This window comes from Macrotis lagotis, chromosome X (assembly GCF_037893015.1).
Source record: "Macrotis lagotis isolate mMagLag1 chromosome X, bilby.v1.9.chrom.fasta, whole genome shotgun sequence".
NCBI lineage: Eukaryota > Metazoa > Chordata > Mammalia > Peramelemorphia > Peramelidae > Macrotis > Macrotis lagotis.
Window position 1 is genome coordinate 124385928 of NC_133666.1, and position 26041 is coordinate 124411968.

A 26041-nucleotide genomic window follows, 5' to 3' on the forward strand; every position below is an offset into this window, starting at 1 on the left:
ATCATGGAATTGGAGGGCAAAGTAGTTATTGAAAGAGTACATCGATCCCCACCAGAAAAAGATCCTAAAATGAAAACACCAAGGAATGTTGTGGCCAAATTGCAGAGCTATCAGATAAAAGAGAAAATCCTGCAAGCAGCCAGAAAGAAGAAATTTAAATATCAAGGAGCCACAGTAAGGATCACACAGGACCTGGCTGCATCAACTTTAAGGGATCGAAGGCCCTGGAACAAGATATTTCCAAGAGCACTGGAGCTTGGAATGCAGCCAAGAATCTACTTTCCTGCAAAGCTGAGCCTTCTCTTCCAGTGAAAAAGATGGACATTTAACGAAATACAAGAGTTCCAAAAATTTCTGATGAAAAGACCAGAGCTAAAAATAAAATTTGGATATCAAACAGGAGGTTCAAAAGACACATGAAAAGGTAAAAAAAAGGGGGGGCAGTAAAAGGAAAAAAATGCAATCCAGTAAATTGAAACTGGCTATATTCTAGCATGGGGGGGCGGGGAGAGACTCTCATAAATCCTGAGAAATGTAACTCTAACAGAGAGAATACACCTACCAGAAATGATGGACATCCATGACCTAACCATGAGACTGCTATCTAATGGGATGTAACTGGCTTTAACCCCACTTGGGAGAAAGACTCTAATAACTCTCAGGAATTTTGACTCTATCCAATAGAATATACTGACACTCAGAATTTTCTATGACCTAGATAGAATGATCTAAAAAAATATACTACCTCCCTAAAAAGGGGGACAGGAAAGAGACGGGAGGAGGGAGGGGATTGAATGGGACAAATCTCATTACACTAAGAGGTACAAAAAACCTATGGTAATAGAGGGGAAGAAGGGAGCAGAGGAGAAACACCTGAATCTTCTTCTCATCAGACTTGGCTTAAAGTCAACCTACACATACTCAGTTAATTTATAAAACATCTAACCTTTCAAGTATTAAAAGGGGAAAAGGGGAGGGGGGAAAATAAGGGGAAATAACAAAAGGAAGGGAAGGGAAAAGGGAAAAAGGGAAAGGGGAAAGAAAGGGGAGGGTGTGATATAGGAGGACAAACATACTGAAGAGGGTGGTATTCAAAAACAAAATACTGGGGAATATGGATAAAAGGGGGGGAAAGGAGGAAAAATACAAACAGAGGGAAGATAGCACAGAGGGCAATACAGAATTAGAAATCATAACCTTGAATGTGAATGGGATGAACTCTCCCTTAAAACGTAAGCAAATAGCAGAGTGGATTAAAAACCAGAATCCTACAATATGCTGCTTACAAGAAACTCATTTGAAGCAGAGAGATACATATAGAGTAAAGGTAAAAGGTTGGAGCAAAATATATTTTGCTTCAGCTGAAGTAAAAAAAGCAGGGGTAGCAATCCTTATATCAGACAAAGCAGCAGCAAAAATAGATAGCGTTAAAAGAGATAAGGAAGGAAACTTTATCCTCCTAAAAGGTACCATAGACAATAAAGTCATTTCAATATTGAATGTCTATGCACCCAGTGAGACAGCACCCAAATTCTTAGAGGAGAAGCTGAAAGAATTACAGGAAGACATAGACAGCAAAACTCTACTAGTAGGAGACCTCAACCTCCCGCTACCAGATCTAGATAAATCAAATCATAAAACAAACAAGAAAGAAATTAGGGAGGTAAATAGATTGTTAGAAAAGTTAGATATGGTAGACTTATGGAGGAAACTGAATGGGGATAGAAAGTAATATACCTTTTTCTGTGCATTACATGGAACTTATACAAAAATTGACCATGTACTAGGACATAAAAACCTAATGGTCAACTGCAGAAAGGCAGAAATAGTGAATACATCTTTCTCAGATCACAATGCGATAGAAGTCATATGCAATACTGGGCCAAGGAGATATAGACCCAGAGCAAATTGGAAACTGAATAACCTCATTTTAAAAATGAATGGGCAAAAAAAAACAAATTATAGTAAAAAATTAAACATTTTATCCTAGATAATGATAATAATGAAACAGCATACCAAAACCTATGGGATTCATTCAAAGCAACTCCCAGGGGATATATTATAGCTCTAAATGCTTATATGAATAAATTGGAGTAAGAAGAAATCAATGAACTAAACATGCAACTAAAAAAATTAGAGAAAGAACAAATCAAAAATCCCCAATCAAATACCAAATTAGAAATTTTAAAAATTAAAGGAGAAATTAATAAAATTGAAAGCAAAAAACTATTGAATTAATAAATAAAACCAAAAGTTGGTATTATGAAAAAACCAATAAAATTGATAAAGCTCTGATCAATTTGATTAAAAAAAAGAAAGAAGAAAACCAAATTGCTAGTATTATAAATGAAAAAGATGAACTCACCACCAATGAGGAGGAAATTAAAGTAATAATTCAAAATTATTTTGCCCAACTCTATGCCAATAAATTTGATAATCTAAGTGAAATGGATGAATATTTACAAAAATATAAGTTGCCAAGGTTAAATGAAGAAGACATTAAGTACTTAAACAACCCTATCTCAGAAAAAGAAATTCAGGAAGCCATCACTGAACTCCCTAAGAAAAAATCTCCAGGGCCTGATGGATTCACAAGTGAATTCTACCAAACATTTAAGGAACAATTGGTTCCAATTCTATATAAACTCTTTGGAAAAATAGGGAAAAATGGAACTCTGCCTAACTCTTTCTATGAAACCAATATGGTGCTGTTACCTAAACCAGGAAAAGTCAAAACAGAGAAAGAAAATTATAAACCTATTTCCCTGATGAATATAGATGCAAAAATCCTAAATAAAATCTTAGCAAAACAACTACAACAAGTCATCACTAGGATAATACATTATGATCAAGTAGCATTTATTCCAGGAATGCAGGGTTGTTTCAATATTAGGAAAACTGTTAGTATACTCAATTATATCAGCAACAAACCTATCAGAAACCATATAATCATATCAATAGATGCTGAAAAAGCTTTTGACAAAATACAGCATCCATTCCTATTAAAAACACTAGAGAGTGTAGGAATAAATGGACTGTTCCTTAAAATAATTAGCAGCATTTATCTGAAACCATCAACAAGCATTATATTCAATGGGGAGAGGCTAGAGGCATTCCCAATAAGATCAGGGGTTAAACAAGTGTGCCCATTATCACCACTACTATTCAATATTGTATTAGAAATGTTAGCATCAGCAATTAGAGAAGAAAAAGAAATTGAAGGAATTAGAATTGGAAAGGAAGAGACAAAACTCTCACTCTTTGCAGATGACATGATGGTCTACCTAGAGAATCCCAAGAAATCATCTAAAAAACTACTGGAAACAATTAGCAATTTTAGCAAAGTTGCAGGTTATAAAATAAACCCCCATAAATCCTCAACTTTTCTATATATGTCTAGCAAGAAACAGCAGGAAGAGTTAGAAAGAGAAATCCCATTCAAAGTAACCTCAGACAGTGTAAAATATTTGGGAGTCTATTTGTCAAGACAGACTCAGAATCTTTTTGAAAACAATTATAAAACACTTCTCACACAAATTAAATCAGATTTAAATAACTGGGCAAATATCAACTGCTCATGGATAGGGAGAGCTAATATAATAAAAATGACAATTCTACCAAAACTAAACTATCTGTTTAGTGCCCTACCAATCAAAATTCCAAAACATTACTTTAATGAGTTAGAAAAAATTGTAAGTAAATTCATATGGAGAAATAAAAAGTCAAGAATTGCCAGGAGCTTAATGAAAAAAAATGTAAAAGAAGGTGGCTTAGCCCTACCTGATGTAAAATTATATTATAAAGCATCAGTCATCAAAACTGTTTGGTATTGGCTAAGAAACAGAGTGGTGGACCAGTGGAATAGACTAGGTGTAAAAGCAGGAGAGGAGTATAGTAATCTGCCATTTGATAAACCCAAAGAGTCTGGCCACTGGGATAAAAACTCCCTCTTTGATAAAAACTGCTGGGATAATTGGAAGTTAGTATGGAAGAAACTTAGATTAGACCAACACCTCACACCCTTTACCAAGATAAGATCCAAATGGTTACAGGACACAGACATAAAAAACAGTACTATAAGCAAATTAGAAGATCAAGGACTAGTCTACCTGTCAGATCTATGGAAAGGGGAACAGTTTATGACTAAAGAAGAGTTGGAGAACATCACCAAAAACCAATTAGATGATTTTGATTACATTAAATTAAAAAGCTTTTGCACAGATAAAACCAATGTAATCACGATCAAAAGAAAAGTAGTAAATTGGGAAGCAATCTTTACTATTAATGATTCTGTCAAAGGACTCATTTCTAAAATATACAGAGAACTGAGTCATGTTTTTAAAACAAAAAGCCATTCCCCAATTGACAAATGGTCAAAGGATATGCAAAGGCAATTTACAGATGAGGAGATCAAAGCAATCCATAGCCATATGAAAAAATGCTCTAAATCATTAATTATTAGAGAAATGCAAATTAAAGCTTCTCTGAGGTACCACCTCACACCTCTCAGATTGGCCAGTATGACCAGAAAGGATAATGATCATTGTTGGAAGGGATGTGGGAAATCTGGGACACTATTACACTGTTGGTGGAGCTGTGAACTCATCCAACCCTTCTGGAGAGCTATTTGGAACTATGCCCAAAGGGCAACAAAAATGTGCATACCCTTTGACCCAGCAATACCACTACTGGGTCTATACCCTGAAGAGATGAGGAAAAAGGGTAAAAACATTACTTGTACAAAAATATTTATAGCAGCCCTGTTTGTGGTGGCAAAGAATTGGAAATCCAGTAAATGTCCTTCAACTGGGGAATGGCTTAGCAAACTGTGGTATATGTATGTCATGGAACACTATTGTTCTATTAGAAACCAGGAGGGATGGGATTTCAGGGAAACCTGGAGGGATCTGCATGAACTGATGCTGAGTGAAATGAGCAGAACCAGAAAAACACTGTACACCCTAACAGCAACATGGGAGTGATGTTCAACTTTGAAGGACTTGCTCATTCCATCAGTGCAACAATTGGGAACAATTTTGGGCTGTCTGCAAAGAAGAGTACATCTGTATCCAAATAAGGAGCTGTGGAGTTTGAACAAAGTACAAGGACTTTTCCCTTTAATTTGGAAAAAATAAAAAAAATAGAAAGAAAAAGAAATAGAAGGTAAGAGATTATAGTTGAACAATTTTTTAAAGAAAAGGACCACATATTCAATTTGAGTTAATATGATAATCTTTTATCCAAAATAAATATGTGATAATTACTGGAGGCATAGTGCAGTGGCAAGCCCATTGTAGCTTGTACTTGGTCAGACCACATGTGAAAATTATGTTCAGTTCTGAGATACCATAGTTTTTTCTTTATTAGGATTTTGCAAGGCAAATGGGGTTAAGTGGCTTGCCCAAGTCACACAGCTAGTAATTATTAAGTGTCTGAGACCAGATTTGAACCCAGGTACTCCTGACTCCAGGGCCGGTGCTTTATCTACTGCACCACCTAGCCGCCCCCTCCCCACAAGATATCATAGTTTTAAAAAAAGCTAGAGAGTACACAGAGGAGGACAAGCACAATGGTTAAGGTCCCTTGAGATTCTGCCATATGAAGATTGATAATAGGAATTAGAAATGTTTGACTTGAAGAAAAGAATATTGGGTAAAGGGGGAGGAAGAGGGAAGGAGAGCTGCTCTGAAGTATTTGAAGGGATATAAGATGGAAGAAGATTAAATACTAGGTCTACCTGTCCCCCCCAAAAAAGCAGAGCCAGAAGCAATGAGAGAAGGCAACAAAGAGACAAACTTAGGTTTCATGGAAGGAAACAATTTATGATTTGAGATATACAGAAATAGAATGGGTCACATACAGAAGATTCCTTATTGGAGTTCTTCATAGGCTATAGGATCACTTATCAAATTGTTGTAGAGGGGGTTCCTCTTTATTATAGATAGCCTTTGAGATTCCTTCCAAATATGAGGGTCTTTGGGATCAGGACCAACTGCCTCATGTTTCAGCTCTTCTTTCATTGCTCATTCTAATGTCCCATAATTCTCTGCTGTGAAATTCTTCATATCTAACCCAAATTCCTACTGTTACAGTTTGTTCTTCCCTGAGTTAATAAGGAAAATAACTGTTCTTGAGAGTCATTGCTCTGCTGATGCTGAATAATGGCAAGATTTTTGTTTTTTTTCCCCTTTTCATACCTGTAATGTCATTTCTTCCACCACCTGGAGGACCCATAGCTGATACGAATAATACATCCACTATGTCCAACCTAGATGTGTCCTTCTTGTCATACCAATGGCTATGGTCAATCCACTGCCTCAGAAGTTCAATGGGAGGCTGAGCCCCATATATTTCTTTGGCCGGCATGTTGAGGTCATCTGTGGAAAGCAGTTAGTCTTTAATGAGGAAGCTAGGAGTATGTTTGGGGACCTAATGCCTGCTACCTTTGTTTTTACTTTTCCTGTTGCCTAGGGGGACAAAGAAACTCTCAGTTGAAGAATCCAATCCCAGGTGTTCCAGTATTTGTGTCAATTCCTGACATGATTAGTTTGCTCTTTATAAAGATTGGAGTCATGGTACAGACAATTTAGTTAAATGGTTATAGAAATAGGATGAAAAAAAATCTGAGGATTTGTTCTTGACCTCCCTTAGATCTCTGTCTCATACAATTTTTAATGTGATTTCTTAGTGTTATTAAAGGGGGTCCCTCTCCCCACCAAAATAAATGGTAATCGAAATGAATCAATTAGACTTTATATGGTATATTGTTTTATATCTCTCTTAAATAATATTTGGGTATTAAAATGACCTTTTGCCCCATACAAGATTCCATGAGGGCATGTCCCGTGTCTAATAAAAAGTGCATTACCCCAAGGTGCCTAGCAGACACAGAATGAGCACTTAATAGGTCTGTTGAATGAATGCGTAGCACTTTGCTAGGTATTGTGGGAGAGCTAAAAAGTATTAGATATGACCATCATACTTAAGAAGATTATGGTCTATTTGAGAAGACATAGAATGTGCAAAAAATTTGAGACTTGGTCAGTTTAAAGAACTGTGGTTCTAACAATTCCCTTTACCAGTCTTTCTAAATGTATTAAATAAGTCCTAGGAAGTTGTCTGATACACCCAATAGTTAAATGGCTTCTCCATGGTAACACAACTAGTAAGGATTTAAGGCTGAATTTGAATTCTTTCAGACTCCAAAGCTAACACTTTATGGATATTGTCCAGGATCATAAACTTAAGAGATGGAAGAGACTTTAGAGATCCTTTAGCTCAATATCTTCATTTTACATTTTGCAAAAAAATGAAACCTAGACAGATAGACTAGCTCAAGATTATACAGAAATTTTACAGCTCATAAAATAAAATCAGTATGTGAAAGGTGAATATTACATCCCACCTTGTATCACATTTTAAAATGTAATATCTCCTCTATTAGATTATGCCCTTTTGGGTCAGCTAGGTGGCACAGTAGAGTGAGCACTGGTCCTGGAGTCAGGAGGACCTGAGTTCAAATCTAAGCTTAGATATTTAATAATTACCTAGCTGTGTGACCTTGGCCAAGTCACTTAACCCTATTGCCTTAAATAAGGAAAATTTAAAAAAAAGATTATGACCCTTTGAAGTCAGGGACATTTTTGTTTTTTCACTTTAGTATTCCCAACACACATACAGTGCCTTTCTACATGGTAGGCACCTAAAAGTTGTTCTAAAAATATGGTGATAGCCTGATCTCTATAGTTTCTAAAGAACAAAAAAAGGCTTAAATTTCATTATGAATGTAAAGTTTTTTTCTTTCAGAAAAACCATTAGCTATCACAAGACAGCAAATGATTAACTGATGGTGCTATTGAAAATGAGATGATATAAATGAATGGGATAAATTCAGATGCAGTAAGAATGTGATAATGCAGTCATTTTCATTGACTAACTCATTAAGTGCTTACTGAGCATCACCGGTATACAAGGTCATAGGATTATAGAACTAAAACTAAGTGAGACCTCAGAAACTATATAGTAAGTCATCTTTAATCTATAGATTGGGAACTGAGAGACTAATATCATATAGCTAGGAAATGTGTGAGGTAGAATTTGAACCCACATCTTCCAGACTCCATCAAGAACTCTAATCACTACAGGCAGCCATGCTACCTCCCTGAGAGCCTCAAAATCCAAATCCCTCAGTTTACAGCTGAGAAAAATGAATCCTAGAAAAGAGAAATGACCTGCCTGAGATCACAGAGATAGAAAGAATGGAGGTGGGATTTGGAATGAGGTCCTTTGACTTTGTCTAGGCTTCATTTCACTATATCATACTGTCTCAAATCATTTCCTCATAACACAGAGTTCACCAAACAGAACAAAAAGTATTATCAAAATGGACAGTTTTTAAGTGTATGTGAGGCTCTAAAGAACTCTAAGCAGGCATAAGCTACAACCCTCTTCGGCAAGGAGGTGTTTTGAGGTAATCTTTTGAATCAGAGAATCCTTGCTCCTTTTCTACAGGAACGTTCCCTAACCCTGGTGATGTTGAGAAATACTGAAATGGTAGTAGGGATAGTAACAACCTGAATCTGTTCTATGGTCCTAAGCTATTTATTAGGAGATTGGGCTAATAATACATTTAAAAAAATAATAGCTAGTATTTATATAGTACTTGAAGGTTTGCAAAGCACTTAATATATGCTTACTTTTTATCTTCATAATATTGAGTTAGGTGCTATGGTTATCCTCATTTTACATGTGAAGAAACTGAGGTTGAAAGAGGTTAAATGACTTGCCCTGGGTTACACAACTAGTAACTGCTTGAGATTGAATTTGAACTCAGGTTTTCCTAACCCTCAGTCTTGAGTTCTATGTACTGAGTCATCTAACTAGTCAGGTCTTTGAAAAAAGAGAAGTACCCTTCTTCTTAGGATTCTCTTCTTCCTAAGAAAGCACCATACTTTTGAGGAGCCTGATGAAAGAATGAAAGGAAAGAGAAGGGAGAGGAAGGCAGTCTCTGCTCAACTTACCCACAAATACCACAGCTTTTTTCCCAACTGGTGGGCCAAAGAGACCCTTCCTTCGCCGATCCAACTTTGACATGATAATGTCCTGAGTTTGATTGGCTGAGGTTCTGGCAGAGAAGTTAATGCAGTTGGGCAGAAATAAGTTCTTCGGCAGGTGGACTAGGAAGTTATTTGTAATAGCTGACTTGCCAGTACCTGTAGGACCCACAAAGAGTATGGGGATCTCATGGTTCAAGTAGACCTTCAGGAAGAAGGACTGCCGGGCTGTCTCCATGGTTGGGATAATGAGTTCAGAAACCTGTTCAGAGTTCAGAGTAAAGGCAAACCTTAGTGTCAAACACAGAAAGGTTTTGTCTTCTGACTCTACCAAGCTATTGGCTTCAAAATAGAAGTAGATTATAAAAACAGGTATATGAATAAGGAGACATCAGCAGAAGTCATGTTCAGGGTCTCTAGAAATTAGGATCAGAAAGTGAAAATATCTTCATATTATTGAATAATAATTGCAAAAGTGCTTTACAAATCATTTCATTGTATCTTCACAATAACCTAGGGATGTTGGTATTATTATCCTCATTATACAGTTGAGGAAACAGACAGACAGAGGTAACTCAACTTGCCGGGGGACATACAACTAATAGGTGTCTGGAGCTTGACTACAAATCTGTGCTCTATCAATGAGTCACCTACCTACTTCAGGTCATCATCATGGTAAATACTCACTTTTTTTCCCTCTCCCAAATAGCTCAATACATTTTCATTGCTGTTATTGCCTACAGCTTCTCATTATCTCTGAGAGTTAGAAATTTTCTCCTCCCTATTTTGTAGAAAGGAAAACTGGAGAAGTCAAGGAACATCTCAGTAAACATGCAATGAATCAATGGCAGAGTGGAGTGGAAATCTAGAACATTCTAGCCCAGAATATTCATTGTACTCTACAAGTAGTTACCCCTCTTTATCAGACCACAGATCTGAGTGACAATATTCCTTCTCTTGCCTCCCCAACACCTATTCTCCAATCACCATTTTAGGGGACCCATGAATTGTGATAGAAAAGAATTCTAGATTAAGACTCAGAAAATACTGGTTCCAACAATGCCAGTTCTGCTAGTTACTACTTTTATGAACTTGGATAAATCATTTCATTTCTATAAGCCTTAGTTTCTTTATCTTAAAAGCAAGGACTTGAAATAAGTAATATCTAAGGCACCTTCAAACTCTAAATTCCATAATTTCTCCATAAGGAATGTTATATACTGTTGCTTTCAATGAGGTCTCTATGAAGTAAAGTCTCTTTAAATCAACATTAAAGTAAATTTTTTATTTATTAAATTCAACAAACTTTTTAAAAGTTTCTACTTTGTTCAAGACTATAGGAATGCAAAAAAAAAATGAGAGTTCTGACCTCAAAGAGCTTACATTCTGTTTTTTAGAATCCCTAGCTTCATTCAAAGCTGAACTCAAGTTCCACTCACTGTATGGGACATTTCCTAATCTGCATTTCCCCTTCATAGCTAGGCAATTGATCAGTCAGTCAATATGGATTTATTAAGTGCCTTATATGTGCCAGACACTGTGTTGGGGTTACAAAAAGAGGCAAAAGACATTCCCTGTCCTCAAGGAGGTTACAGGTCTAATGGAGGAGACAACAAGCAAATAAATATATAGGAACAAATAAACTATGAACAGGGTACATAGGAAATAATAGAGACACGGCATAAAAATTAATGGGATTTGTGAAAGGCTTTCTGTTATTTTAGCTACGTCTTGAAGAAAACCAGGGAAGGCAGGAGATGGAGATGAGGAGGGAAGACATTCCAGGGATGGTGGACAGCCAGAGTAAATGCCCAGAGCTGAAGAATGTATGGTATGTAGTAAGATGCAAGAACTCTGGAAAGGGGATGGAATTGGTCATGAAGGGCTTTGAATATCAAACAGAGTTTTTGTATTTGATCCTGGAAGTGATAGGAACCACGGGAATTTATTGTTAGAAGGCTGACATGCCGAAACCTCAATTTAAGAAAATCATTTTGGCAATTGAATGGAAGATGGATTGTGGTGAGGAGAGACTTGAGGCAGGCCAGTTCCCCAACAGGTTCTTGAAATAGTCCTGCACCAGAGTGGTGTCACCCTCAGAGGAGAAAATCAGCATATTGGAGAGATGTTGTGAAAGTAAAATTGACAGGCTTTGGCAACAGGTTGGAAATGAGGAGAGAGAGAGTGAGAGTCTAGGATGACTCCTTAGTTGTAAACCTAGGGAACTAGGAGAATGTTGGTGCCCTCCACAGATATAGGGAAGTTTGGATGGGGTGGGTTTGAGGGAAAGACAATGAGTCATAAATGCATGTTGATTTTAAGATGTCTACTGGAGGGGCAAGCCACTTAACCCCACTGCCTTGCAAAAACGAAAAAAAACTAAACTTAAAAAAGATGTCTACTGGACCTTTAGTTCAAGAAATCTGAAAGGCAGAAGGAGATGCAAATGTGGAGGTCAGCAGAGAATTTGGAGTTTAAAGGGTAGATTTGAGAATCACCAGTGAAAAGCTGGAAATTAAGTCCATGGGTTGCTAATGAGATCAACATGTGAAAAGATCTAGTGGGAGAAGAGAAAAGGAGTCAGACCAGAGCCCTTTGGGATAGCTATGATCAGGTCATATGACCTGGAAAAGATTCCAGGTAGTACTTCCCTCTCGAATTACTTTGGTTTTATTTTCTCTAAATTTTGCATATATTTATATATGTACACATTGTTTCCAAATAGATTTAATTCTAGTAACAGTACTAGCTAGCATTTATATACTACTTAACATTTGTGAAGCTCTTTACAAATATTATTTCACAACACCTAGTAGCTAAATGCTGTTGCCCAGGGTCATTTAGCTAGTAAATCATCCTTATTCTGAATATGAACTCAGATCTTCCTGACTAGGTCCAGCACTCCATTTTCTGTTCCACCTGCTTGAAGGTAGGGATTGTTTCACTTTTGTCTTGATATTCCCCAGGACCTATCACAGTGCTTGGCACATGATAAGCTCTTAATAATTGTTGAATGATTAAAGATATAACTCAATTTCAGATAATGATATTCAAATAATTTCAAGAGGGAGAAAACAATAACAAACAAGGGGAAGGGTATATTAGAAACAACTCCAAAGGCTATGATACTTGTGATGAACCTTAAGAGGGGGAGATGGGGAGATGAAATTAGGTCCAGACATGGAAGACAGAGGATGCAAAGGCACAGAGACAAAGATCATGTCAAGTTTATGGAAAAACTAGGTGGTTAAGGGAGCAATGTGAAATGAATCTGGAAAGTCAGGCAAGGACCAAATTTATGGCATGATTTAAATGGAGAGCATAATATAATAGTATAAACCTTGATGCCTCCAAATACCAATGCATAGAACATCTAGAGGATTCTAATAGGTAACTCAAAGGATTGGGACTCTAGAGGGGGCCATCTGTTTACTGTACCACACTCCTGAGTGATTTTAATGACTATGTTCCCTTAGAACAGACGATGCTTTCCTCTGTTTGACTGATGTGTTGTTGTCCTTCATTCTCAAAGGGTACCAAAATAACATCACTCCAGTGAAGTCAATTTACAGTGTTATCTGTCTGTGACTGATCAGACCAAAACAAACTCAGAATGCTCTAGGTTGGGTACAAATAGCCCATGTGAATATTTCAGGTGAATTCTCTTAAATTTACACATCTTGTGTTTCTTTTGAGCTACTTCAGTTCTGCTTTGCTCATAGAACTCCTTGATTAGATCACACTATGCTGGGCAGTGTATCAGTGTCTTCTATGTCAGACCTTGAGAGTATCTGTCCTTGGTAGAGAGGCAAGAGCTATGGTTATAGAACATTGTATATGTTAATTGTTGGATGCAGTCACTATCAATTGGTTTTGTTTATTTTTCTTTGGATGAGGGAGAGTTTTGATGGAAATGGAGTTGTAGGTATAATATTTAGACATGACTGAATTAAAAAACAAAGGGCATCAAGAAGACTTAAAAAAAAGTACTGTCTTCCATGACTGGGCTAAGGAGATGATTTCATAGAATAGAGACAAACCTGTGATTTGGGGGGCATGGGATTTGGCAAAGGAATACTCAGAATTCACAATGAATTTGGTTTTATATAAGTTCAGATAATTACTTATGAAATTAAAACAAATGTTCAAATGTTGCCCCTATGTAGGGAGAAAACTAATAAGACAATTTTCATCCAGAAAAATTTCAATGTACAATTTCAAAATGCAATTTTTAGGACAAAAAGGAAAATCATGGGCAATAAACCAACACTAGGGATATATTTAAAACACATGGACAGGCTGGGACACAATGCATGATACCCTGGTTTGGTCACTACCCCTCAGGGTCTGTTTCTTCCTCTGTACAAGGGAGGGGCAAACTAGACCAGTGTTATCAACTCAAGTAGAAATGGGGGCCACTAAGCCATATATAAAAAAATTACATCTCATCTTTATTTTAGTATAATTGGTTTCCTTTGTAACCTTTGTATTTCATTTACACATCAAAAAACATTCTTTTGAGAAAGAGTCCATGGGTCAGTCCTGGAGAGTATACTAAGCAGAGAATGAATTCATCACAGTATCATGTCCCTTTCTCTACTCCCATTCACAGTTCTAGCTATCAATGTGGTACAGTGAAAAGAGCTCAGATCTTAAGAGGCAAAGCATCTGGGTTCAAATCCCTTTTCTACTATTTACTGGGTTCAAATTCCCTATTGACCTTGGGCATCACTCTTTGGCATCAGTTTATTTATCTACAAAATGATCGGGCTAGACTAGATGATCTCTGAGGTCCCTTCAAGCTATATATCTATGAGCAACAAGGTGATGTATTGAACACTGGTAATCAGGATGACCTGAATTCAAAATCTGGCCTCAGTCCTTGACACTTACTATGTGACCTTGGACAAGTCGCTTAACCCTAATTGCCTCACATCCAAGTTCATCTCCAGTTGTCCTGATCCATATGTGGCCACTGGACCCTGATGGCTCAAATGCAATTCACTTGCTTGTCATAGTATTACTTTCCTGATGCCATGGTCTTATTTGAGAATGAAAGACAAGCATCATCATATCTATGATCCAAAATGATGATCCTGAAGCTCTTTAAGGACTTTATCATCCCACAAAAATTTGGCTATATTCACTAGACTGTTTACTGAGGCAGGAAAATAGACATTTTAGGAATATTTTCAAAAAACGGTTAAGATCAAATAAAAGTAGAATATTTTATTTAACAAACTTCCTTTCTCCCTGCCCTGAGCATTCTGCTTAACTAGGTATTTACCAATGTCCATTAGGAAATAGAAAAGCATCTTCTAGGATTTTCTTTAGGAAAAGACAGTTTTCTTTTAGGTTAGATTGGTTTTAATAACAGCTTTATTTCAGGGATATATTTCTTGAAGTTCCCTCCCATTCCAAAATTACCTCTTTGAGGTAAAGAGAAAATGCTTAATCTTGTTGATTTATACTACCAAGATTGTCACATGAGATTATTCATTTTGGAAGATTTTTTCAGGAAATCTCCAAGTTAGAATGCCCATGAAGGTTAACTCTCTTCTTACCTTTGCCCCAGGTGGGATTGTCTGCTCTTCCTTAGTGATGTAATCTGTCCATAAATTCCACTGTCCGCTGCCATGCTTATGGAAATAAAAGTCATAGATGCTTCCTAGGCCAAGGAAGTAGAAGAGATCATTAGGGTACACAAAGAAAAAAAAAAATGTACATTCATTGTATCCTACTCCCTTGCTTAATGGAATCCATGGGAACTAACTCTAGAATCCTGACTCTGGAATCAATAAGTCAAGGTTTATTTCCAGCTCTGCTATTTATTAAGTGCATGATACCCTGGTCTGGTCACTACCTCTCAGGGCCTATTTCTTCCTCTGTACAAGGGAGGGACAGACTAGATCAGTGATATCAAACTCAAGTAGAAATGGGGTTCACTAAACCATACATAAAGATCTCTGTATGCAGTATAATGATTTAGAAAATCACATGTTCATATTTCTTTTTTATTTATTTTGTAAAATATTTCCCAATTACATTCTAATTTGGTTCAGACTATGCTCAGGAGTGTTATGGGCCATATACCACCTGCAAATGATTGATATCCCTGGACTAGTTTACCTCCAAGATCCCTTTCAACACTAGATTCTATGGTAAAGCTCAATGAAAGATTAAAGGGGGCTCATTCTCTTATATTTTCTGATGAAGAAACAAGTCCATCTGGGGTTTATTAGGGAACCCACAGGTCAGAAAGAATCCTGCTGACCCTGTACAAGGGGAGTGTTTTCTAGATGATGTTTGGACCAGTCATTTAATCTATTAGGACTGCTGTCATTCATCCCTGTTAGGTTGTGCCCATTCTAGCACCTAGAGCAAAGGTTCTTTCCCTGAGGTCCAAAACTCTCAAGGATAGATTACAGGGGGTCTCTGAACTTAGATGGGGAAAAAAATATATCTCATCTTTATTTCAATATAATTTGTTTCCTTTGTAACCTCTGTATTTCATTTACATATCAAAAAACACTCTTTTGAAAAAGAGTCCATAGGCTTTAACAACTTTTTGATAGGTCCATGACCAAAACCAATTAAATACTTTTGACCTAGATAATTTTTTGTTTTTTTAGGTTTTTGCTAGGCATTGGGGTTAGGTCATTATTAAGTGTCTGAGACCAGGTACTCCTGACTCCAGAGCTGGTGCTTTATCCACTGTGCCACCTAGCCACACCCCTGACCTAGACACTTTTTAAAAAAGTAACCAAATGTGTAGAGAGAAGTAAGAATCATCAAAGATGATAAATCAGTGGCCTAAGATTACACTCAAATCATTGGCAGGTGAGAAAAATTAGTGTCAATTCTTGTTTAACAAATAGGACCATAAACATTCAAATCCCAAAGCATAAGGTGCAGCAGACTCTGTAGAGTTAACTGTTCATCTAGGTTGCCCCAGCAAAGTTTATCAGTGTTCCACATTAGTGAGAGATTGTGTGGGCTAATGATTATCTAACTTTGAAGGTATTCAGTTGCAGTTCCAGCTACATGCTCTGCATGTACCAATTCCCCACTATTTCTCCTTGCATTTGGTAGAAGTATTTCACAAAATAGCTCCCAAATCTGATCTCAAGACTGACCCAGAAACCAACTCTATTTGAGTTCAAGTCACATCTTTCACCCTGAGAATATTTGTTGGAGGGATATAGAAAAAGAGCCTGGAAGGTTATCCTTGGTTTTCATTTCATTTTATCCCAACAAGTTTTTTCTTCCCAACTCCCCCCACCCCCATGATTGGTTATCATATAGAGGACCCATTAACATGAAACCTCCCTCCACCTACTTTATGATTATTATACGACCTTACTCTTTTATGTATCCTGGAACATCCATCAAATCCTTGTTCCCTTGGGACACACTGTCCAAACTAGTAGAGAACAATAAATGTTTACCTCTTTCTGGGAATATGTTGTTTTTGGTGATTTTGACACTTTTGGGACGAGTGCTAGAGTTATCTGTACCCATCAGCAAATTGCGGAAAAATATATCAAATTTCTTTCTGCTGTCTCCATTGATAGTGCCTGCCACTGTCCACACCAGAGAAAAGAGGAAGAGGCCTTGAAGCCAGAGGAATATCTGCTGGCTTGTCAACATTTCTCCTTCATAGTCTGGATTATCCACATTTCTGATTTCATCTAAAAGAAGAACCCAGAACTTTAGAACCACAGTTGACATCACAAATCTGTCTTTCCCCTAACATTTCTGAGAATCATGGGAAAATTGAGAATTGGAGAAAGCATCCAATACAATCAATTGAGATATTGGGAAATCAGACTTTCCGAAAAAAAGGAACAAGCTTAGTCAATATTATGAAGTAAGCAAGGTTCTTTTTCCTTTCCCTTTAATTCTCAGCTTGAAAAGTTGACTGATTTAAAAAAGTTTAATAGACTAGACACTAGTAAAATATTAACCTGTTTGACTTGGACTGCAGTTTACTACCTTATAATAAAATGGCAGTCAATAAACTTATGGAATAAATATATATCTTCTGTTCACTAAAGTTCTACTCTAATGCTTTCTCATGGAGTGATGACCATGGATTCTTGAAGGATATATCCAAGAAATGACAAGTATGGCAGGTTCTATCAAGATGGAAAGACCTAGACTACAATTCTAGCCACAGGCTGTCATCCAAGACTAACTTAGTTCAGTTCAGTGGCTTGTTTCTCTGATGGATAATAGGGTGATGATTTTTTTTCCAACACAATAATTCATTAAAAATATCAACTAAAACCTAGAGAGGTTTCAGTTTGTGTTAGTGGATAAAATCAGACCAATAAAATCACAGATCCCTACAGTAGTGAAGTAACTGTTTTAGGTTATTTTTAAGAGATTTCAAAGAACTAAATTAGGGTTACAGATTAATGAATTACTTATTTAAATGCCTTAGGGAGGCTCCTTGCTTAAAAGTTCCCAGAACTAATCTATTCATCTTAAAATTCAAATCACATCTTGCTTATCCTTTCCATAAATGTAAGCTTTTTTGAATAGCAGTAGATTTTCATAAAATGAGCACATATATATTTCACATTTATCCAGTGTTTTTTTAAAGCTCTTTCACATTTAGCATTTCATTTTATCTACTCAAATCTACTCAACATCCATATGATTCAACGGTGTTCATGAGTAAATGAAGCCTAATTAGAATTGTTTTATGTCTTACTCCTAATTATCTATGATGTTGAAGACTGAATCAAAATTAAAATGCAGGACAATGATTAATTTATAATGACTTGGCCAAGAGAGTAGGAAGAATACATTCAGAAGTAAAGGTCACATACACTTTGAAGGGCCCTCACAGGTTGTTTGGTCCAAATCCTTCATTTTGTAGTTGAAAAAAACTGAGGTCCCAGGGAGTTAAAATACTTTCAATCTTAGAATCACTCAAGTAATAAGCTCAAACGAAAAGTTAAACTCAAATCCTCTGATTCCACAGACAATTTTCCCCCTACTCTTTTGTTACTGCTGCTGTTGTCATTTCAGTCATGTTTGACTCTTTGTGACTCCTGCAGTGGCAAAGATCCTGCAGTGGTTTGCCCTTTCCTTTTCAGCTCATTTTTATAGATGAGGAACTAAGGCAAAATAGGGTTAAGTGACTTGCCTAGGGTCACACAGCCAGGAAGTGTTTGGAGTTGTATTTGAACTCAGGCAGAGTTTTCCTGACCTTAGTTATTGTCCTCTATCCACCCAACTGCTCATTCTTCCCACTTTATGACAAGCAAACAAAAATCAATGAAATAGGTCTTTCTTAGCTTGTTAAAAGGAAAACCCTAATACAATTTACTAGTATAAATTACATTGTCTATAATTTAGCTTTTTTTCTTCAGTATCTTGTGATAGACACTAAGTTACTTCTCAGAAAAAAGGGTGGGAGGGGCGGGGTGGAGCAGAAATACCAGAACATACTTTATTAGCCTTAGGGAATAAGACGAAAGTTTACCCAACAGACAGTTGTATAGCTTCATCATGGAGTAGGCAAGATGGATAGGTGATGTCTGCACCACACATTTACAATAGAGACGGACAAATTCTAAGGAGGGCTGAACTAACCACAGGAACATGTCATTAACCTGAAAATTTAAGTTCATATAATTAGGAGACATTAACAAAGATAGGAAACTGGATCTTTCTGAAGGTGGTCAAATTTCTTAGAATACCAGAAGTAATTCAAGAAGTTTTGATTTTCAAACTTTTCACTGGTAAAAATATTCATAACTCTGAATGGCTAAACCCAGCTAAACCCTAACATAGGACTTCTCTCTATTCCATAGTGCTACAGAAAGTTCCCAGAACTGTTCTTCCTTCACCACCCCCAATCTCCCTTTTTTAGCCTGTCTTTTTCTTTCCATTGTCTGAGAAGAATTTGGGAATGAGGTCTTAGAAGGCTCCTAGGCCTAAGACTCAGAGCTATTAGTTGTAAAGTACAGCTATCTTATGTGCTAATATGATATTTACTGATTATCCTGAGAACTTAATCACCATTTATAGCAGAGGTTTTTAAATTTTTGTGTTTGTCCTGGGTTCTTTGGCAGTCTGATGAAAACTCTGGATTCCTTCTAAAAGGAACATTTTTAAAATACATAAAATAAAATACATAGTATTATAAAGGGATTAAATCAATAAATATTTTAAGTACCTACTATGTTACAGTCCTTCTATTTGTTGGGGATACAAAAGAGACAAGGAAAAAATTATATTGAAATGTAATTATCATAATCTTTTATAAGAAAAGTTCATGATTCCCAGGTTAAGAACCCCTGATTCACAGCATTGTGTCTATGGGAAAATCAATTAATCAATCAATATGTTTTTAAAAAGTATTTGCTATATGCCAAACACTGGAGATGCAATAACAAAAGCAAAGCAATTCCCATCCCATTATCCAAATTCCCAACCAACAATAAAGAAAAGTCTTGAAACACAACTTCAGGAGAAGACTGGTTGAGTGACACACAAAGAGATATGAATGGAACTGTTTTTTTCACTTGTGGAGATATATAACCCGGATGCTTTTCAGGTTCATTTAATGGCATTTCAAATGAATTTTGGTTGTTTTGATGAAGATAGGGGAGCTTTTCCCAGCTCACTGTTATTTCAGATGTTGTCTTAAATTTTTGCTCCCCTAGCTTGTTCTGGGGACTATCTCAATGACTGCAGGCAGAGTCTAAGTATCTGGGAAAGCAAGAGCTTGGGCCAGAGCTGCAAACTTTGGAGGAATGGAAACTAGCAGGTTGAAAGTTCTTTAAGGGGCTAGGTGGTGCAGTGGATAGAGCACCGGCCCTGGACTCAGGAGTACCTGAGTTCAAATCTGAGCTCAGATACTTAATAATTACCTAGCTGTGTGGCCTTGGGTAAGCCACTTAACCCCATTTGCCTTGCAAAATCCTAAAAAAAAAAACTTCTTTAAGAGCTTTGGTTGATGAGATAGGTGTTGTTTCTATCTCCATTTTACGTTTAAGGAAACTGAGGCTGATAGAAGTTAAGTGATTTATCCAGAGTCACACAGCTACTAAGTATTTGAGATAGGATTTGAGATGTTCCTATAGCAGTTCTAGTGAAGGAGACCTAGAGATCTCACCAGTTCAGTATGTTCTTCAGTGAGGTTGGGGGGCAGTGTTTCCATGTATGAGTCCTTCAAGGGCTTCCAGCCCAGTTGATGTGGTTCCATGTAGATCATCCCACATCTGCCAAGACATACACAGAGCAACACTTGGTCAGTCATGTCCTGTTTAACAGCACTGAATCCCACTCCATTGGCTGTCCCATTGGAAACCCCAGAGGATATGTGGCAAAGGGCTTGACTAATGAGAAATAGAAAGAAATAGTTGGGGGGAAGGGGGAGAGAACACCAAAGATTCAGACTATCAATCACTAGATTTGGAAGGGAAGGTTATAATGGCTTTTTCTCTGAACTATCAGTTGTATCCCACATGGTAGATTTTATGTAACAAATTTTTAATCCTAGCACATCTGGCCTGACTCATCACCACCATTTGCTGTTGTATATTCTTGGAATGAAGACTAATTTCAAAATTCACTCAAGCAAAATATAATTAGGAAGGTAAGCTGCTGGCAGGGATAGGGAGAATATCAGACAATACTCTCTAAAGCTATTAATTTGGGGGTTATCTGCTATTTGAGATTAATCAAGAGTAAGGACAAATTATTTATGTACCCTAGGCAATGATTGAAAATTATGTTCTTTGTACATTATCATCTACCACAACCTTATAGCTTTTGCTACAATCCACACAATTTGGAAATCTTAAATAAAAAAGTATAGTTCCTGGAAGGAAGAATTTTCTGGCATTAAACTCATATGCATTTAGGTAAAAATAACTTTGTAGCCCAAATATTAAACTTAACCTTCACCCTTCCTTCTGTTGTGCTCTTGGAGGCTGCCTCACTTGCCCACCCTGGTCCCAGCATTGGATTAAAGCTCCATTAGTTGATCAACTACCTGCTGACGGTGGCTGGGGAAGCCTGCTCTAAATCTGCTGGCTCGAAGATCAGACTCATCTTGGCACTCATCTGGATGATCTCTCCGCTCATCAAACACAGCTGGGAGTGCAAGGAGGGGTGGCAAAAGGGATGATGGATAATTTAAAAAGAAAGAAGAAGGAGTTAAGTTCTTTTTTACTATTTCTATAAAGCTTCTGGGAATAATCAATCAATGTCCCATAATACAGCTTTGAAACAGCCACTTTCAGGCTTGACAATGACATCTGAATCCCTGTAATACAGATCTTAGTCACTTGTGTCAACATTCCAATAGTTGACCTTTTCCCTTTGCCCTCACTTAGCACTTTCTTGTATATTGGGTTATTTTATTTGGATTATTTAACGTGCATAAGTTTTACCTCTTTTTCAAAGGAAAAATTGTTCCTTAAAGGCTTAGAACATATCACATACCCTTTTTCTATCACTCTCAGCATTTAATAAAACCCTTGACCTATTCTCATTTATTAAGTTCCTGCTGTGTGCAGATGCCTAAGGAGACACTGACATACAAAGACAAAAGTGAAAAAGCTGCCTCTCTAATGGATCTTATTTCTATATGCTGGTGTAAGGAGAGAACACGACACAACCATGCACCCAAAAGTCTATTGTTGTTGCTGCTACTGCTGCTGTTCCAGATGCTGCTGCTGTTGTTGCCTTATCATGTCTGACTCTTCATGACCTTATCCATGGAGTTTTCTTGGCTAAGATACTGGAGTGGCTTGCCATTCCCTTCTCCAATGGATTAAAGTGAACAGAAGATAAGTGACTTGCCCAGAATTCAGATCATCCTGACTCCAGACTCCAGTATTCTATCCAATGAACCATCTAACTGTAGTTTAAAAATTCATTAAGACTTTTGGAACAACTTGGCTAGATAAAGTCAATCTACACAAAATATGCAAAATAAATACATGGTAATTTTGGGAGGGAAGTACTAGTATTTCAGAGAATCTGGAAAGGCCCAGTATAGGAGGGGATATTTAAACTGAACTTTGAAGGAAATGAGATTTATAGAGGGAGAACAGAAGAAGGAGTGCACTCTAGACAGGGAGCCTGGGAAAGGATATCTTGCATGAAGGGAAGCATGAAGGCCAGTTTGGCTGGACTGAAGATACATGAAGGGAATGATGTTTTAAGTCTGGAAAAGCAAGTTGGAGCCAGGTTGTGAAAGACTTTAAATTCACATAGAGTACTTGCTCAATAAGAAATTATGAAATGGACTTTGAGTGCCTGGCACCTTCCCTTGTGCCTACTCATAAAGGATCAATTGTTACTGCCCAGGGTGTGAGAATGGACTTTTGTGGTGAAAATAATATAAAGCAAAAAGACACGTATGTCTTTCCATACAATATGGCCAATTCAAGACATGAGTTTGCATTATGGTAAAATCTTTCAAAATTTCTAAACAGTAAACAATCCAAGACTAATTTATGTGACTGAAAGTGAGACCAAAACTCTGGTCTCATTGCTCTCTACACCTATTATTTGGGGGCTTCTTTCCCCTAAATCTTATGCATTAAACATAATTCATTCCATAAATAGACAACATTACTATTTAGACCTAATTAAGATTGTTCAGCTCAGTATAATTTGGGAATAATAAGAGAGCAGTTAGTTGTCATAAGGGAAAGAGTACTTGACCCATAGTCAGGAAGGTCTGAGTTGAAATATGGCCCCAGACACTTACTAGCTATGTGACCTCCTGGCAAGTCACTTTATCACTATTTGCTTCAGTTTCTTCATCTATAAAATAGGAGTAATAAAAACATGTTGTTATGGGGATCAAATGAGATGAACAGTGCCTGGCAATAGTAAGTGTAATATAAGTATTTAGCTATTAATATCATTTTCAAGCACTATTCATTTGGTTATTAACACTATTATTTAGCCTTAACTAAGATTGTTCTGCTAGTTATAATTTGGGAATAAAAAGATACCCTTTGAAAGAAATAATAAAACTCATACATATATATGTATATTTATATACATAAAACATATACATATGGGTACCATAAAGAAGTGGTATCTAAGTTTATTGCTGGATAGGAGAAAATTGAAGAATATGTTGTTGATACTTAGAAAATATTGGTGAACAGAGTAAGCTCCTTCATGGTAAGAACTGTTTTGTTTTGCTTTTTGCTTTTTCAGTCCCTAAAACACAGTAGGCACTTAATAAGTGCTTGATGAATTGAATTTAACAGTAGTGTTAGTCAACACTAAGCTAGGAGCCAAGAACTATGACAAGTCCTAGTCTTAGTGTACTACTTAGTGTACCACTAAACAATCTAGGGTTAGTCTACTCATTCTTAAAATGAGAAATGTAGATTATCAGTATAGCTCAGATACTTTTTTAGTTAAAACTTTCTGTAAATCTATGATTCACTATCACCTGCCTTGTACCAAAATTCTCCACATCACTGTATGTCTCTTGGGGTATAAATCATAATCTTGCTGAACAAATACAAATAAATCAGTTTTATTATGTCATCTCTAGATATTCAGGCTAATAAAACAGATGCGACTGTATTCCAGTCTCTTAACTAATGTTCTCAAGCAGGGAAGCACAATTAGTAGACTCACTAAGTGTTCTTTACATTTCTACTCTCAATTGTAAGCAGCATTTGTTATAGTAAGATCTGCTTTGATCAGAGGTTTTTGCACATGAATGTGTTTTCTGAGTCAGATTTACAGGAGGTAAATGCTGACCTTTAAGGAGATGGGCCCAGTACAACCACAGCTGCAGTAGAGATTTCTAGTAGCAGCCGCATAGACAGGATATGCATATAAGAGCAGAAAGTATTGCAATAAAACATTGAGCCAATAGCTATTGCCTACCAGCAATTGTGGTCTCCCCCAAGGTACCATTTTACTCGCTTCCTCTTGAAACATACCTTGGAACCCAGCCTGAGAATGATTTTGATTCTTTGATTTCCCCAGCCAATATGTTTACTTTGTTTCTACACACTGCCTTTCATGACAAATACTTGGCTTTGAACTCACCTACCTCAGTGAACCCCGTAAACCCTGTCCAACATTACTAGACCCTAAGACAGTTGCCACTATCCATATATAACTAGTAAAAAAAGACAGGTGGACCGAAATCAAGGCAATATGCAAACAGAAGCATAATTCATTAATTTCCGTATTATTCTTACCTCTTGTGAGCATTAGTTTTTAGTATAACAAACTGTATAATGTACATAAGTATATATCATTCACACCAACCAAGAAGATTTAATTTCCCAATCATATTACTATAGCAGATCTAAGAACTACCTTTTTATTGTCATCCAGCACAGTGTTCATATTTTCAATCCAAACAGCATCCACTGGGCCATCAAATATAATCCACTTCCGGTCATCAGTCACTGATGCTGCTTGCTCTCGAAAGGAGGTGGCAAGGACCCCATCAGTCCATTCATGACTCACTGGGTCAAAGCAACCATAGAGCTGGCCCATGGTGATGGCTTTGGGATTGATGATTTTGTATTCAACACCAAACTCTTCTCCCAAATTGGCTGGACAAGAATAACCATGGAGAAAAATTACAAAATCATTGATTCTTGGTTAAGTAAGGACGTTGGCAATGAAACTATACTTCATCATTAATATCTGTCACATTTACTTAATTTTCTGTTGTTTACAAAATGCTTTACATACAAAATCTTTAGATCATTGTATACTCTCAAAGGCCAACAGATTTTGATAAAGCTCTGCAAAAATCCTGAAAAAAAACAACAGGTTCCTATCCTCCCTTAATGCAGATTATAGAAACTAGGGTATTAAGATGGGACATACCTTAAAAAGAAATCCTAGCTCTTTTCCTGCTCTAGGTTTTAAGATTTCTCCTCTCCAAGGATTACATAACCAGGAAAATCAGCTTTATGGGCTTAGGGTAGCATGGAAGGGACCCTGGTTTAAGAATCACAGGAGTAGAATTCAAATACTAGGTCTGCTAGTTATTACCTCTGTGCAAATCAATTTATCTCTCTGGATCTCAGTTTCCTCATTTATAAAATGAAGAAATTAGAGTAGATTACCTCTCAGGGTCTAATTCCAAGCCTATGAAATTGGAATGGATCAAATGATGTCATTAAAAGATCATTGGGAGGTAGCTAGGTGGCGCAGTGGATAGAGCACCTGCCCTGGAGTCAGGGATACCTGAGTTCAAATCCGGCGTCAGACACTTAATTATTACCTAGCTGTGGGGCCTTCAGCAAGCCACTTAACCCCATTGCCTTGCAAAAAATATACCTAAAAAAAAAAAAGATCGTTGGATCTTGAATTGGAAAATCTGGGTTCAAATAGTAGCTCTGGAATTTATTAGAAATATGACCTTGGACATATCACTTTCTTTTTGAGGGCTTCCATTACCTAACCTGTGTAAGTGAAGGAAAACACAAAGTTGTTTACAGTTTCTCTCAGCTCCAGCATTCTATGAGAATAAATTGTTCAGAAGACACCTCCACTCCACCCCCAAAAAAGAAAGAATATGGACAATATTCATTTCAACATGTCAGGAATGTACAATTTCATCAAGGTAGCAATACCTTTCATGATTGCAGATCATAACTTCTTTATAACTTAATAGATTATCTACTAGATAATTCCCAAACTCGTCAACCTGAAGATGGGCCTCTTCCAAAGGGTTGGATGACAGGCATATTGTGCATCCCCAAGTCATGTTTTGCCAGGCCAGAACTTGTGATCCATTCACCTGCAGTTCTCAAATGCAGGGTCATCTCTGTCCCAAAATCATAGGATCACAGGACTGAAGCTATTGAAGGACTCAGAAGTCATCTAGTGCAACTCCTCTCATTTTACAGATGAGAAATTTGAGGTCCAAAAAGGATAAAAGATTTGTCCAAAGTCACAAAGGTAGAAATCATCACAGGCAAAATCTGAAGGCAAATTTTCTGACTCCAGTATCA

The 26041-nt window shown here is 37.0% G+C and overlaps 1 protein-coding gene across 5 annotated transcripts in view; it reads right to left on the reverse strand.

The window, feature by feature from the left end:
* The window catches only part of DNAH3 (dynein axonemal heavy chain 3), a 195390-nt gene that overhangs the window by 49739 nt on the left and 119610 nt on the right, over window positions 1-26041 (reverse strand). For all 5 annotated transcript variants that reach the window (XM_074208291.1, XM_074208288.1, XM_074208289.1 and 2 more), the window contains 8 exons: window positions 24387-24628; window positions 21070-21170; window positions 20188-20293; window positions 18550-18679; window positions 16502-16744; window positions 14618-14721; window positions 9021-9315; window positions 6198-6377 (listed from right to left, as the gene is read on the reverse strand). In XM_074208291.1, coding sequence (XP_074064392.1) covers window positions 6198-6377; window positions 9021-9315; window positions 14618-14721; window positions 16502-16744; window positions 18550-18679; window positions 20188-20293; window positions 21070-21170; window positions 24387-24628 — 1401 coding nt within the window. The remainder of the gene's footprint in view (window positions 1-6197; window positions 6378-9020; window positions 9316-14617; window positions 14722-16501; window positions 16745-18549; window positions 18680-20187; window positions 20294-21069; window positions 21171-24386; window positions 24629-26041) is intronic.